Below are 14,869 nucleotides of genomic sequence, written 5' to 3' on the forward strand. Positions count from 1 at the left end.
AATAAAATAAATAAAAATAAAGAACACATAAATTTTACGTGGAAACCCTTTCGGAAAAAAACCACAAGGCGAGAGAGAAGAAAATTCACTATGTCGAAAAATTTTTACTCTCAAATACAAGAGGAATAGACTATGTCTATTTATAGGCTTGCAAAGCCATATTCTAGTAGGATTGAAACACCTTATCCTAATCAATATAAAATAGATGGAGTTTAATAAGGTTTAAAACCTTATTCTAAAATAAAATAAAAGAAGTCTAGTTCTATATGGATTTTACTTTTATTTTATTTTTCATCGTATTTTATTTAAATAAGAATTTGGGTCACTTAATTCTAACAATCTCCACCTTGACACAAATTCTCAATGAACAAGTTCTTCATCGCGAACTTTCAATAAACAAGTTCTTCACCTCTTCCAAAAACCCCTTAAGGGTTTAACTTTAACAATGAACACCAACCAAGTCTAAGCAATGCTCAAACTTGGTTATAGGAAGTGACTTAGTCATCATATCTGCGAGGATTTTCATGAGTGCTAATTTTGCTCACAACAATATCACCACGAGCAATAATATCACGAACAAAATGATACCGAATATCAATGTGTTTTGTTCTCTCATGAAACATTTGATCTTTTGTAAGAAAGATGGCACTCATTGTCACAAAATCTTGTCTTGATTTGAAGGTCTTCATTGAGTTCACTAAATAGTCCCTTCAACCAAATAGCTTCTTTACAAGCCTCATGAATCGCCATGTACTCAACTTGGTGGTAGACAAAGCGGTGTAGTTTGCAAAGTGGCTTTCCAACTAATTGCACAACCTCCGATTGTAAAGACGTAACTTTGAGAGATCTTCTTCTATCAAGGTCTCCAAAAAAATCAGCATCAACATACCCTATAACTCCATCTTTAGTTCTTCCAAAGCTGTAAGCAAACATTAGTAGTGCCTCGTAAGTATCTTAAAATCCATGAATCGCTTTCCATATTCTTTACGAGGATTCGCCATGTATCGCTAAGCTGCCTTGATTGCATATGATAAATCGGGCGTGAACAAACCATAGCATACATGAGAGATCCTCTTGCACTAGAGTATGGAACATGTGACATGTACTCAATCTCATTATCGATTGAGGAGATAAGGCCGATGAAAGTCTGAAATGGGTCGCTAAAGGAGTACTAACGAGCTTAGCACTCTGCATATTGAACACCGCAAAGAACTTTCTCAATGTACCCTTCCGACTTAGGTACAATTTACTTGCTTTTCTATCTCGAGAATCTCCATACCAAGTATCTTCTTTCTTGGTCCTAAATCTTTCATCTCAAATTCTTCACTTAGTTGGGCTTTAACCTTTCTTATCTCTCTTTATCTTTTCTTTGCTATCAACATGTCATCAACATAAAGAAGTAGATACACAAAAGAACCATTCTTTTTTTTCTTAAAGTAGACACAACTTGTCAAAACTACTTCTTTTGAAATCATGAGAAGTCATAAAGGAATCAAACCTCTTGTACCACTTGTCTTGGTATTTGTTTCAAACCGTAAAGGGACTTTTTCAAAGAAGCAAACATAGTCCTCTTTTTCGAGACTATAAAACCCTCGGTTGTTGCATGTAAATATCTTCCTCAAGTTCTCCATGCAAAATGCGGTTTTACATCTAACTACTCAAGCTCCAAATCATGCATGGCAACAATACCAAGCAAAGCTCGAATCGAACTATGCTTAACAACCGGAGAGAACACATCTGTGAAGTCCACTCCACGGAATTTGATTGTAACCCTTTGCAACAAGCCTTGCTTTATATCGGGTTCTTCAACTCCTGAGTCCCTTCTTTCTTTTAAACACCCATTTACAACGAATGACCTTTTTACCTTTAGGAAGTTTTACAAGATCCCATGTTACATTTTTGTGGAGTGATTCCATCTCCTCTTGCATAGCAAACATCCACTTTTACGAGTCTTCACACTAATCGCCTCGAGAATAATTAAATGGCTCTTGATTAGCATCTATATCTTCACCACATTTAAAGCATAAGCAACTAGATCAACCTCGGCATACTTCTTTGGAGGTTTAATTTCTCTTCTTGTCCTGTTTTTGGCGATAGAGTATTGCGGTGAAGAAGCAACTCTATTCTCAATTTTGTCTTGGCTTGAGGAGTTGATTACGTATTAACGATGCTCCACCGCTTTTGGTTTTCTTTATTGGAAGAGTCTTTAAGAGATAAGTTAGGTAGCATAGCGGTTTCATCAAAACAACATCTCTGCTAATCACAACTTTTCTATTTTCAGGACACCATAACTTATAGCCTTTTACACCACTTTATAACCAAGAAAACGCATTTAATGGATCTCGGTTCCAATTTTCCATTATCAACATGAGCATCGCGGAACACCCAAAAATCTTTAAATCGAATAATTAGCGGATTACGGACCATACCTCTTGTGGAGTCTTTTTCTCAATGGCAGCGGATGGAGATCGGTTGATCAAAAACATGCGATGAAGGTCGCTTACGCCCAAAATGACTTGGTAAGTTGGCATTTGACAACATACATCGAACCTTCTCCATGATCGTTCGTTCATTCGTTACGCAACGCCGTTTTCTTTGTGGAGTATGACGAATCGTCAAGTGTCTCATGATCCCTTCGACTTGCACAATCTATTAAACTCATCGAGCGTAACTCTAAGCCATTATGCATGCGGAGGTATTTTATCTGTTTTCCGTCTGCTTTTCAATCATAATTTTCCAAGACTTAAATGTGGAAAACGCGTCGCTTTTACGCTTGGGAAGAACGCCCAAACTTTTCGGAAAAATCATCAATAAAGGTTAGCATATAATTAGCTCCACCTCTCGAAGGCACTCTGGGCGGCCCCACGGATCGAATGGATATACTCCAACGTTTCTTTCGTGTTATGGATTCCTCTAGTGAATCGAACTCTCTTTGCTTCCCAAAACACAAGGCTCACGAAATTCGGTTTGCAAATTCCTTGCCCATTAAGAAGTCCTCTTTTGCTTAATTCTGCCATGCCATTCTCACTCATATGCCCTAGGCGCATATGCCAAAGTTTAGTAATATCATCATCTGACAAGGAAGAGGAAGCGGCAATTTGCATCACCGATATGATAGAACCACAGAAACATATAACTTGGCAATCTTTCTTTGCCCTTTCATCACAACAAGGGACCCTTTGGAAATCTTTAAAACCCCATTTTCAGCTGTGTATCTGTACCCTTTTGAATCAAGAGTACTCAACGAAATTAAATTTCTTTTCAATTACGGAACATGCCGCGCGTCACTAAGTGTTCGACAACTCCATCAAACATCTTAACTTTAATTGTTCCAACACTGCGATTTTACATGAAGCATTATTTCCTATCAAAACAACACCTTGAATCTTCGTTTCATAAGTTGTAAACCAATCCCGATTGGGACTCATGTGGAAGGTGCAGCTGAATCAAGTATCCACTCCTCGCTTACTTTAGAATCATTGATGAAGCAACTAGAAGTTCACCATCGTTGTAGTCTTCTACAACATCGCCTTCACCGGAATTTTACGTTTTTTTTCCTTTTGATTCGCACCTCCTTTTAATCTTATTTTGTAGCTTATAGCACTCAGATTTAATGTGCCCTTTCTTCTTGCAGAAGTTGCAAGTTTTACCTCTGTTTGAAGATTTCGATCTACCCTTAGATTTACCACGAGGATTCCATTCCTGTGTTCTACCACGATCATCATCAACATTCCGGTCTTGTCTCCCACGAACAATGAGACCCTCTCCCTGAGAGTTGGGTTTAACCACAAGATGCTTCATCTTATCATACGAGGTTAAAGAATCATAAACCTCATCAAGCTGTGAGAGACTCATGGCTATATAAAATCGTGTCTCTAAAGGTTGAATAAGGCAGGGCAACGAACAAAGTAGAATCAACCCTAGATCTTCCTTATCATCTTGAACCTCCATGGCCTCCAAGTTTGAGAGAATTTCTTTAAACAACATTTAAGTGTTCGTGTCTGACAGCGCCTTCCTCCAAACGATGAGCATAAAGACGCCGCTTCATATGCAACTTGCTTGTTAGAGTTTTCGACATACATATTTGTTCTAGCCTCTTCCATAATGCAATGCGGTTTCTCTTTCATCACATCCTGCAAAATTTCGTTGGACAAATGCGGATGTAATTGTGTTAATGCCTTCGATCCTTACGCTTCTTCTCTTCATCTGTTAATGTCAAAGGCATCTTATCTATCCTAGCGGGCATCCTCTAGATCCATCGTGCAAGAACGCTTGCATCTTAATTTGCCACAACGCAAATCGGTGTTGCGATCCAACAATGAATTTCATACTTTAAAGACGCCATTACCGTGATCGAGATGAATAACCGGAAGCTCGATACCAATTTGTGAAAAATAAAATAGAATAAAATAAATAAAAATAAAGAACACATAAATTTTACGTGGAAACCCTTTCGGAAAAAACCACAGGCGAGGAGAAGAAAATTCACTATGTCGAAAAATTTTACTCTCAAATACAAGAGGAATAGACTATGTCTATTTATAGGCTTGCAAAGCCATATTCTAGTAGGATTGAAACACCTTATCCTAATCAATATAAAATAGATGGAGTTTAATAAGGTTTAAAACCTTATTCTAAAATAAAATAAAAGAAGTCTAGTTCTATATGGATTTTACTTTTATTTTATTTTTCATCGTATTTTATTTAAATAAGAATTTGGGTCACTTAATTCTAACAATAATAACCTGATATGCCTCACAATACTCAAACTTGAAACAAAGCATATATCACAAATAAGTTCATAAGAACTTAGTGAGATAACACTATTTACCTTAGCTGATACTTAGATAAAGCATATGATAGTTCATCATAGCGATCTTCTCAGTCTCAGTCACATGGATTTGCTTTTGATGAATACTTTCCCTAAATTCAATCTTTCCTTTCTGTAAACACGCTAACTACCAAGCCTTGATCTGTACCCATTTCTGTATTCAATTGATGACTTCAATCCTTCACAGATTTTCTTCTTTCTTATTATTCATAAGTCTATGCAAATTATCTTTCGAAGACCAATGCAACAAGAATATCATTTCATAAATATATTTAACCTAGAATTAACGTATACAATCATAGTTCATAGACGAACACATACGCAATTGGTAGAAACCTTCTTCGAACCATTAAATTCACATTTTTGTTCAAAATATCCTTACAAAATTATACCATTTCAACCTAGTATCTCTTCGGTCCATTAAAGTTCATTCATATCTTAACCTTGTACAATGCTTAACATACGATTGACTGATAACTTATAACACATTGATTTAACTAAGCACACTAGAGGGCCATACTGAATACGCCATAAAGTCTCATATAGAACACGCCACAAAAGTAATCCATTCAGGATACGCCACAAAGGTATTCCTTTCAGAGTACACCACAAAGGCTAACAGGATGCCATCTAGGCACCTCAAGACTATCGTGTTTGAGATATGGATTTGCCTAAACTCACATCAAGTGAGGTTTTCCCATCATCGTCCTAGGACACGCAGAGAACCCCATTAGATAAAATTCATTCAACATTTATTTTCTAAAGTGTGCCATGGACATGAACTTTTTCCTCCAAAATTTCATATTAGAGTTCGAGTTTACTGTCCCAATGGACTTCCTTAGTTACTACCACGGTGACTCGATTCACTTTATCAACTCTACGAACACATACACATTCCAGACCCAACATTTCATATCACTTTTCATGCATCCAATAAAACTTATTTTCAAGCAGAATAACTTTTATCTTAATTTAAACATAATTTTATTCCTATAGTCTTATAAGTATCATATTCATACTATACTATCCATGATTTTCAGTTTCCAGTTTGATCACTTTCATATAGATATACTTCAGTATGAATAGTATACATGCAAGGGTCGGAGTAGAAACTCACCTGACTAATTCAGACCTTTCCATATTGGACTTTACCTGCATACTCATCATTCAACTTCTTATTCCTGCAATACTTTGTACATATTATCTTTGCACATGCAATATCTTTCTAATGTTTTACTCGTCTACTAATTACTTAAAATTCATCATTATTTAGATTACTTACTTGTATTGTTCACATGTAGGAGTTAGAGTAAAGACTCACTTGATTTTCACTTACTATAATTCAAAATTCTAGATTCAGATCTCCATCTCGAACAAGCATTAAGCATTACTTGGAAACATAATTCCACTATTACTACTCTTGTACATACAAATTACTTATAATATAAATTGCTGATAATCTTATGCAGAAACCTTATACTTACAACTCATTGCTCAATTACCACACACGAATTTATTCATTCAAAACTTAACATGTAGAGTTGAAATACTTACCTTGATGTGAAATAACCACTGATCATAACAGAACCATAACTTTTAAATCATCGATGTAAGTTACATTCAGACTTAAGAAAGGTATCAGTAAATACCACTTAAGAAAGAGGAAAAAGAAAGAAGAACCCTTTCAGAACTCATCTCCTACATATAAACATGACTCAACTTACTTAGTGGAATTTAACAAGTACTATACGTTTCAGAATTTGCCTTCTTAATGGCCTACAGTTATCGAAAGAAATATAAATAAGTACCCTTCATCATATTCATTAATCTAAGTTATACAGTTGATTTCTAACCATATTATTTGAAGTCTAACTAGTACAGTATTCCATACAAACCATACATACTATATTTTTGGCGAATACTCATTCCATACTTACCCTTTATCTCTTAACACAGAATTTTCCTTAATATAGTAGAATGTTATAAAATCAATTTTTTACTAACTCATATGGCGGTTACTATATGTATACACGTATACGCCTAATCATTTGAGGCAAATAACACTATGCTAGATAGACTATTTTACTGTTATATGTCAAAATTTTAGACCCTCTAAATTTGGGGTGTTATACAGTTACATATGGTGTGAAATTAGTATGAGTTCCTCCAATATTATCCGGACCATCATTGTCATAGCCACTCTCTTCTGGTTTAGAAAGAACGGGGTATAGTTCAAAAAATAATACAATTTTTGAGCCATCTGGCCTGGCCTCCAAGATTAGATCATTATTGGTTTCAGATCCCTCTTCGTTCTCAGTTCTTTGTTTGTTATCAACACCAGCTGCACATCTAAAGTTGGATGTCCCTTCGTCGGTGCAGGTAGTAGAGAGCACATCATCTGTTCGTGTAAACCCTACGTTAAAACAAATATAACTTACGGATTCCCCACTGGTGTAACTTGATGGCATAATCGTATAAGTGTTTCCAGCATAGAACATCGATTTTCAAAAGTTGAGATTAAAAACACTCACAGAATGTTGTGCCAATGTGTTAAAGTTTGGGTTACCAATGAACCCCAACTATTGGACGGGCTGTGCGTCAAAGTTGAAATTGAGGGCTGAAATCGATGAATGCCTTTCCATTGATGATTTTGGCATTTTATGATAGGAGCTTTGTAAAAATGCTGTGAACCCACTGCACAAGTTTCATGCCACCGGAAGAGGATGTTTATAAACCCTATACATAAGTTTGATACCATAGTCATAGGGAAAACTAATGAGTTTTTCGATATAATAAACTTATTCTTTTTCTTTGTCTCTAGCAAAAGTAGTACCTTAACCTCATTATCCATAACTTGTGACAAAGTTGGGAGCAAAAGGACTTTCAGTGGAGAAGTGATTGTTTTGGTGAAGAAAAGTTGAAATGCAACTCAGAGTGCCAGCCATTGCTATGATTAAAAAGCTTATTAATAACTACAAATGTTACTGCCCTGACTCAAGTTTCAACTTTTTCTCCACCGTCATAGTCGCTCCCCTCTTGAAAGTCTTCTTGGCCCCAACTCCGTCACATGTTTCGAACAATGAAGTTAAGGATACTACATTTGATGAGGATGGAGAAAAAGTATAAGTTGATTATACTAGAAAGGCCATTTGTTTTTCCCTGTGATTATGGTTTCAAACTTGTGCATGAGGTTTATAAAATATTCTCTTTTGGTATCATGAAACTTGAACCGTGACCACATAACCACTGTCAACTAGGCTCCCGAGTTATACTTCAACCCGTGACCGCATAACCACCGTGAACTAGGAGCTTGAGTTGTAGTCCAATGGGCTTTTACAATGATGGTTCCATCCCCACATGACAGATGAAATATGTGGGTCTCTGAGTGCCATCACATTACCATGAACTCAAACATACCTTAAAACAATCACAATATCTACCTCAAACATAAAAACAAATAAATCTTTCTCCTTGAATTTCCAACACAAAAAAATAACAAGTTCTTAGAAACAGAAAACACGTTTTGCAAGAAGTATTTTATGTTGAAGTGGTAACAAGCAACCTGAAAGCGCATCCTATAGGGTTTTTTCTGCCCCTAGCTAACACCTCAGTAGAAAACACTTCCTGTAGGACATGTTTTCTGTTTCTATCCCAAATTTGGGTTATTTCCTTAAATATTGGAAAAAATAGCCTAAAACCCTAATTATTTTTTAAAAACAACATTTTCTTCAAATTTACCCGCAATTATCCTTATTAATCAATAAAAATTTGTTCCCTTTTACTCTTCTATTTTTTTGTTTTTATTCTCTTTATTATTTATTTCATAACATAAAGTTATTAAAAGATGTAAAAGAAAATTAAAACCTTAAAAAAAGGTTTTTTGGAATTTTAAAAAATATCAATGATTTAATTAAAAGATTGAATTTTAAGATTTTTAGTAAATTATAGAAAGATGGGGTGGCTATTATTGGAGGTATTTGTCATGATTATGAGGCAACAACTTATTTGATGTACTATCATGGCTCCACAATAGTATATCTGCACATTGCTGTTATTGGATCTTTCCCCATAATCGCAGACTTGTTTTAGTATGCATGTATGTGTATGTATGTGTGAATTCAATTACACTTTTCTACAAAGCAAATCATGATATCTTCTGAGTTCAGACATCTCCTTTAGGATTTTCCCTTATAAATGATTATTTTATAATTAGAATTTGATAATTTTGTGCTATTAATCATGTAAATATAATTTTTTTTAATTATTTTCATTTATTTTAATAGAGATGAAAAGAAAAGTGTGGAGTTCTGACAGCTTTCTTCTTATTCGCTTCTCTCAAACGAACGTAACAGGAACAGTAACAGAATCATGATAAGTGGCGGATTCCAACATAAAAAGTAAATAGATTTTAAGGACTGTGTTTGAGGTCCGTGTTTTCCGTTTTTTAACCTTTGCTGCAATTTCCAATACCCAATCCACACACCAAAATATTAGACTGTCGTGTCCCTCACACACTCGCTAGAGTTAAAAAGACTTAAGAGAGTGAAGGATAGAAGAAGAAAGCAAAGGGAAAGTCAATTGAATTTTTTTTTTTTTAAAAATGGGAAAATCCACTTCCTGTTTCAAACTCATCACTTGCGGCAGCGATTCCGCTGAAAAAGACGACGCCATTGATGTCCCTGAGGTAAATTACGGCTGCATTTTCCCCCTTTTTTTTGTTACTTTGCTTTGAATTAGTATTTCATCTGCTGTTTCGAATTGCATTTCACCTTTTAGTTTAATTTTTGGATTTGGTCGAGGAATGGGAGTTTGAAAACTTGTCTTACACCAGAATTTTAAGATCTGAGAATTCCTGCCTTAGCATTTTTTATCAGCAATGTCTAAGCTGCCTTTTTTAACTCTGATTATTTTCCATAATTTTTTAAATGCAAATAGTTTTCTCGGTATCAAGTTTCGGAACTCTCAAAGGTTTTTAAAATTTATCTTCTTTTAACTGGTTTGGTTTCATCTTTTTAAATGTGCTATGATATGAGATTTAGGGTGAGTTTGGATGGACTTTACTTGCGATTAGTGTAAAAACAGCGGTGGCGGTGAGATTAGATACTGTAAATACTGTAGCGTATACCGTACCCAATCGCCAATCCAAACCCACCCTTATTTACTTTGTTCTTCATCTGATTAGTTTAACTGCTACTGATGCCATTGGTGACTGGAAATGACTGATAAGTTTCAATTTCTGAAGTCTTAAAATGTGTTTTAAAGAGGAACTGTGAGGTTAATCCCTTTTTTTTCTTCATATTTTTAAGTATATGCAGTGGTCCATCTTTTGTCTCTTAGATAGACGACAGTTCAATAGTACTGATATGCCCTTGTTGGGACTCCATTGTTGATAGCCATCGTTAGATCTCAATGGAAAAGCTATAGATTCTAGCAAGAATTTAGAGTTAAGGGCATTTTAATTCGTTTAAGTTCAATCAAACAAGCAGTAAGATCGGGCAGAGTTGGACTTCAGAGCGAAGAGCACCTGAATTCATTTAAAACAGAGCAATTGTTCTTTTTTGTTCTCCCTCTTTCTTTTCTTGGTCTCCCTTTGAACTGAATTAGGCCGTTTAAATTTCATTCCAGAATAAGAGATCAAGTGACAAAAAGGGATGGAGTTTTCGGAAGAGATCTGAACGGCATCGAGTGCTTAGCAACTCTGTGATACAAGTAACTACCACTACAGGACTTAAGGAAAGTCAAGACTCTGTTGGTTTTGAGTTTCAACAGCAAGATGTCTCGGTTGCTTCTGAGAAAACCTCCACTGTTCAGTACACTGAAGAGAAACCTCAGCTGATGACACCAAAAGAGTACATTGAAGAAAAATCCCAGTTGGTGGCACTGAAAGAGTACACAGAAGAAAAATCTCACTCGCTGACGCCTATAGAACTTGCTGAAGAAAAATCTCAGTTGCTGGCACCGATAAAATGCACTGAAGAAAAATCTCAGTTAACTCCAGAGCCAGAGGAATCGAAAGTGCCTGAACCTATTACTGCCACTACAAATGAGGCTGAAGATGATTTCAGCCTAGATGAATCTGTTGTTGTAATCATCCAGACTGCAATCAGAGGGTTTTTGGTATAATTTCTTTCTCAGTGTGAGTTTAAAACTTTCGAATTGGTAATGTGTCTTACATTTTTTCTTATGCATTCATTTGCAGGCACAGAAAGAGCTAGGAAAGCTTAAGAATTTAGTAAAGTTGCAGGCTGCTGTGCGTGGGCACTTGGTCCGAAGGCATGCTGTGGGGACCTTACGGTGTGTTCAAGCCATTGTCAAAATGCAACTTCTTGTTCGTGCTCGCCAATCTCAAGAAGGATCTTATGTGGAAAAGCTGGATGGCAAGCACCAAGAAGTCAATCAAAGATTGGTAATTCGTTCAGCTCAAATCAATAATTAGGAGTCACAAGACTGTTTTCCTTGTATGTTCTGGTTCATTATTGATGGGTGACATGCTAGCTTCCTGTTTAAAGAAAACTTTATCATTACAATTTACCTTGTGTTTGAATCTATGGCTATATTTTTTTTATTGACTTAAGTCCTGTGCCTTGGTGTAATTAGGATTTAGGCATGATTCCTTTAGACAGCTTATTTCTAGTTCAACTAAAGTGTGTAGGGTAGTGCTGCCTGGATGGCCTTTCATAAGTAAGAGGCATTCTATGAGCATGTTCTATTTTTACGAGCATGAAAGTTCAAAGTGATCCTTAAAGACCTGTTAAAAATATTCGCTTCAGTCCACCTGGCACAAATCTAATTTTAAACAACGGCTGCAGAGTGAGTTGCACCTGTAATTTGAACGACCTTACTATTCAGTTGCTGTTTGAGAGAGATACGTATCACATAGGATTTGTTTACTTTTTTGATTAGCTTTGCAAGAAATTCAGGAATTATGGACTAATGGTCCTACTTCTCATGTTGTTTATTTAAGTAATTTCTTTTTATATAAAACAAGATGCAATGAATTACATAGAAAATACATCAAAGAATATCTAGAAAATACATCAAAGAATATCATACAGTCCTTATGATTAGCGGGATTATGGTGGTCTAAATGGAGAGTTCTTGTGCTGATACATGACACTTCCAATAGTTACTAATCTTTGATAGTTTTACCTATTCTTTCTTTTATTTTCTGAAGCAGGGAAACTCAGCAACAAAAAAGAACTTGACTTACAATTCCATGGAAAAGCTGCTTAGTAATAGGTTTGCTCGTCAGGTATATTAAATAAACATTCTTTAGCTACTTGTTTTTTACTATTTGCTGGCAGCTGTCTTTCAAATTATGTCTACCCGTCCTTACTGAAAATTTGCTTTGATTGCAGCTGATGGATTCGACTCCCAAGACCAAAACTATCCACTTCAAGTGTGATTCATCTAAACCGAATTCTGCTTGGAGCTGGCTGGAGAGGTGGATGTCAGTGTCATCATCTGAAAAGGCATCAAAAGCAGAGTTACCTATTGAACAACCAGAACAAAAGAACACTGAAGATTGTGACTCTCCACGTACTCCTGCAGTTCCTTCTGAAAATATTTCTGCGTCAAACGAACCAAAGCCTCATGTAAGGGAGACAATGGTTTCATCAGAAAGTGAAGATAATCTGATCACCTATGATGCAGCCAACTTTAAGTTTGAGGCATGCCAGCCATCTTCCTCGTCAGTAACGGATGATTCTGAACAACCTCAAATTGACAGTGCAATTAAATCTGATCTGAAAGAGGCCTCTCCCGAGATGAACTCACAAGGTCAAACAATGCAAATCAGTGCACATTCTCAAATAGAGGTCCATTGTCTTTCTAACAAGCCTGAAACTGGGAGTGAACAACCCAAACATTCTATGGAAAGATTTGCTTCTGAACATCTGGAAACAGAGGCAAAAAAATTTGTATTGGGTTCAAAAAGGACAAGTAATCCTGCATTTATTGCTGCACAAACCAAATTTGAGGAGTTGAGTTCAACAGCCAATTCAAGTAGATCAATTGATTCATCCTACCAAGATGTTAGAGTTGAATCAAACTTGGACACTGTGCCTTCTGGGGCAGATATGATAAGCAGGTCAAAGGACCCAAGCATCTCAGAAAATCCAGTCCTCAACAATTGGAGGGTTCAACATGGTGGCTCCGAATGTGGAACTGAGCTTTCTATTACTTCCACTCTTGATTCACCTGATAGATCCGAAGCTGGAACCTTAGAATATGAAAGTGCAACCAAAGTTTCTGAGCAAGAAAACTGTACTTCTAAGAGTACAAAGGACTTGGATGTTAAAAACAATGATACAGTTGCAATCCCAGTGCCCGATTCTTCTCTACCTGTTGCCCATCAGCCTGAGAAACTTGATGATTCTAAAGGGGGGTTGGCAAATTTAATTGTTGCAGACTTCCCACAAGTAGAGCAGGAGCCGCTGAAAAGAGCATCTAATCTGCAGAGAGAACGGGATCCTATGAAAAATCAAGCGTACAGGTCATCCCCTGAAGTCTCTCCCCGGAGCCATATGACTGTTCCAGAATCTCAAGGAACACCTTCTAGCGAGGTATCAGTGAAAGCTAAAAGGAAAAAAACTGACAAGAGCAGTCAAAAACGCAAGTCCTTGTCTGCAGCCAAGGGTTCTCCATCAACTTCGGCTGCAAGTACTATGGAAGAATTGCCCAAAGATCAGAAAAATGGGAAGAGACGCAATTCTTTTAGTTCAACAAGACCTGAGAACATTGATGAGGAGCCAAGGGATAGTAACAGTAGCAATCCTCTTCCCCGTTTCATGCAAGCCACAGAAGCTGCAAGAGCTAAGGTTAATACAAATAACTCACCAAGATCAAGTCCAGATGTGCAAGATAGAGACATTTATATCAAGAAGAGACATTCCTTACCAGGTGCAAATGGGAGGCAGGGTTCTCCAAGAATCCATCGATCCTTATCTCAAGCCCAGCAGGGTGCAAAAAGAAATGGTACCAATCCTACTCAGGGTGTGTTCTCAACTTTATTATTATAATATCATCTTAAATTGTTAGCCTTGCTACTATATGGTCATCCATTGTTGAGCTTTTTAACATGTGAAGTTCTTTAGTTGTTTCTAGTCAAGAAATCCTTGTGGTTTTAACTGTATGCCATCATGACATACTGGCTCAATGGGATTATTGACGATGAACTGGAAAGGATTGGGCCTTTATGTTTCCATTCTGGTTTTTAGTAGGTAAGTAAAAGCATAGTAACTTATGATTAAAAACCTTGTTGTTTGTTTCAGAGAGAAGATGGCAAAGGTGAAGGCTTATCTGGAGTACCACGGCATTCAACCCTTCAGATTGAGAAGTGCGTTGATTGTTGTTCTTAATATCTAGTTTTATCCCATTGAATTTCACCACATCATTTGAGATATATAAATATTTATAGAGTGGAGTAAAAGATTTCTTGTATATTAGCAGTACTAAGACCATTGTTGAATTTTTTTTCCTGTATTTTCAGCCTGGGAGGTATGCTATTGTGTATTTTGATGAACCGTGTTTGGTGTGATATTATTGAGGTTTGCCACGACATGTTTTTTTTAAATGTCTGTTCGGAGTTTAAGACAATGACTGGTGAAGTGGATAGCTTTAGAAAAGGGCTTTCCTGTAATAACTTGGCCGTTCTCTGTTGTTTCATTGGCCACTATTTCCAGGACTAATTTTTATTCTTATTTTGTTTTCAGCTAATTCTATAAATTTATTTTCATTTTAGGACTATTCTTTGTTGCTCAAGTCTGCTTTAAATCTTCTATTATTTCAAGTATTTTAACTTGTAGAGAGACTAATTTGATCTAATACCTATAATAGGATTTCATAGATATATTTGTATTTGGTAACATAGCAAAAGCGTAACAATAGCAAGTTAATGCCTTGAAACTATTCTCGGGAATGTCTTGTGCATGTTGCAGTTTGAGTCATGCAGTAGAATTTTCGATGTAAGGCATGCGAGGAGAACTCCATATGTATGTGAAGTCCATGTTGTAGCGTTACAATATAGCTTTGTGATGC

At 36.3% G+C, this 14,869-nt stretch overlaps 1 protein-coding gene across 4 annotated transcripts; it reads left to right on the plus strand.

Annotated features, from left to right (window-relative positions):
• Positions 1-8,898: 8,898 nt before the first annotated feature.
• LOC108483244 (protein IQ-DOMAIN 32-like) lies at positions 8,899-14,405 on the plus strand. Of its 4 annotated transcripts, none has more exons than XM_017786529.2 (6): positions 8,899-9,515; positions 10,457-10,948; positions 11,031-11,237; positions 12,006-12,083; positions 12,190-13,807; positions 14,104-14,405. In XM_017786529.2, exons 1-6 carry the CDS (start codon positions 9,432-9,434, stop codon positions 14,121-14,123), a joined length of 2,499 nt encoding a protein of 832 aa, XP_017642018.1. In that variant the 5' UTR covers positions 8,899-9,431; the 3' UTR covers positions 14,124-14,405. The 4 variants fall into 4 exon arrangements, with proteins under 4 accessions (XP_017642018.1, XP_052885481.1, XP_017642015.1 ...); XM_053029521.1 differs by having other exon boundaries at positions 8,900-9,515; positions 12,009-12,083; XM_017786526.2 differs by having other exon boundaries at positions 8,901-9,515; positions 12,190-13,825.
• The last annotated feature ends 464 nt before the right edge of the window (positions 14,406-14,869 follow it).

The sequence above is a fragment of the Gossypium arboreum genome, chromosome 1, assembly GCF_025698485.1.
Source record: "Gossypium arboreum isolate Shixiya-1 chromosome 1, ASM2569848v2, whole genome shotgun sequence".
NCBI classification, from domain to species: Eukaryota; Viridiplantae; Streptophyta; class Magnoliopsida; order Malvales; family Malvaceae; genus Gossypium; species Gossypium arboreum.

Excerpts from the sequence above, each read along its gene's own strand:
- LOC108483244 (XM_017786526.2), top strand. The coding sequence starts at position 9,432 with ATGGGAAAATCCACTTCCTGTTTCAAACTCATCACTTGCGGCAGCGAT. Across the intron at positions 12,084-12,189 it reads GTAATAGGTTTGCTCGTCAG|CTGATGGATTCGACTCCCAA; the intron begins GTATATTAAATA and ends CTTTGATTGCAG. Across the intron at positions 13,826-14,103 it reads TGGTACCAATCCTACTCAGG|AGAGAAGATGGCAAAGGTGA; the intron begins GTGTGTTCTCAA and ends TGTTTGTTTCAG.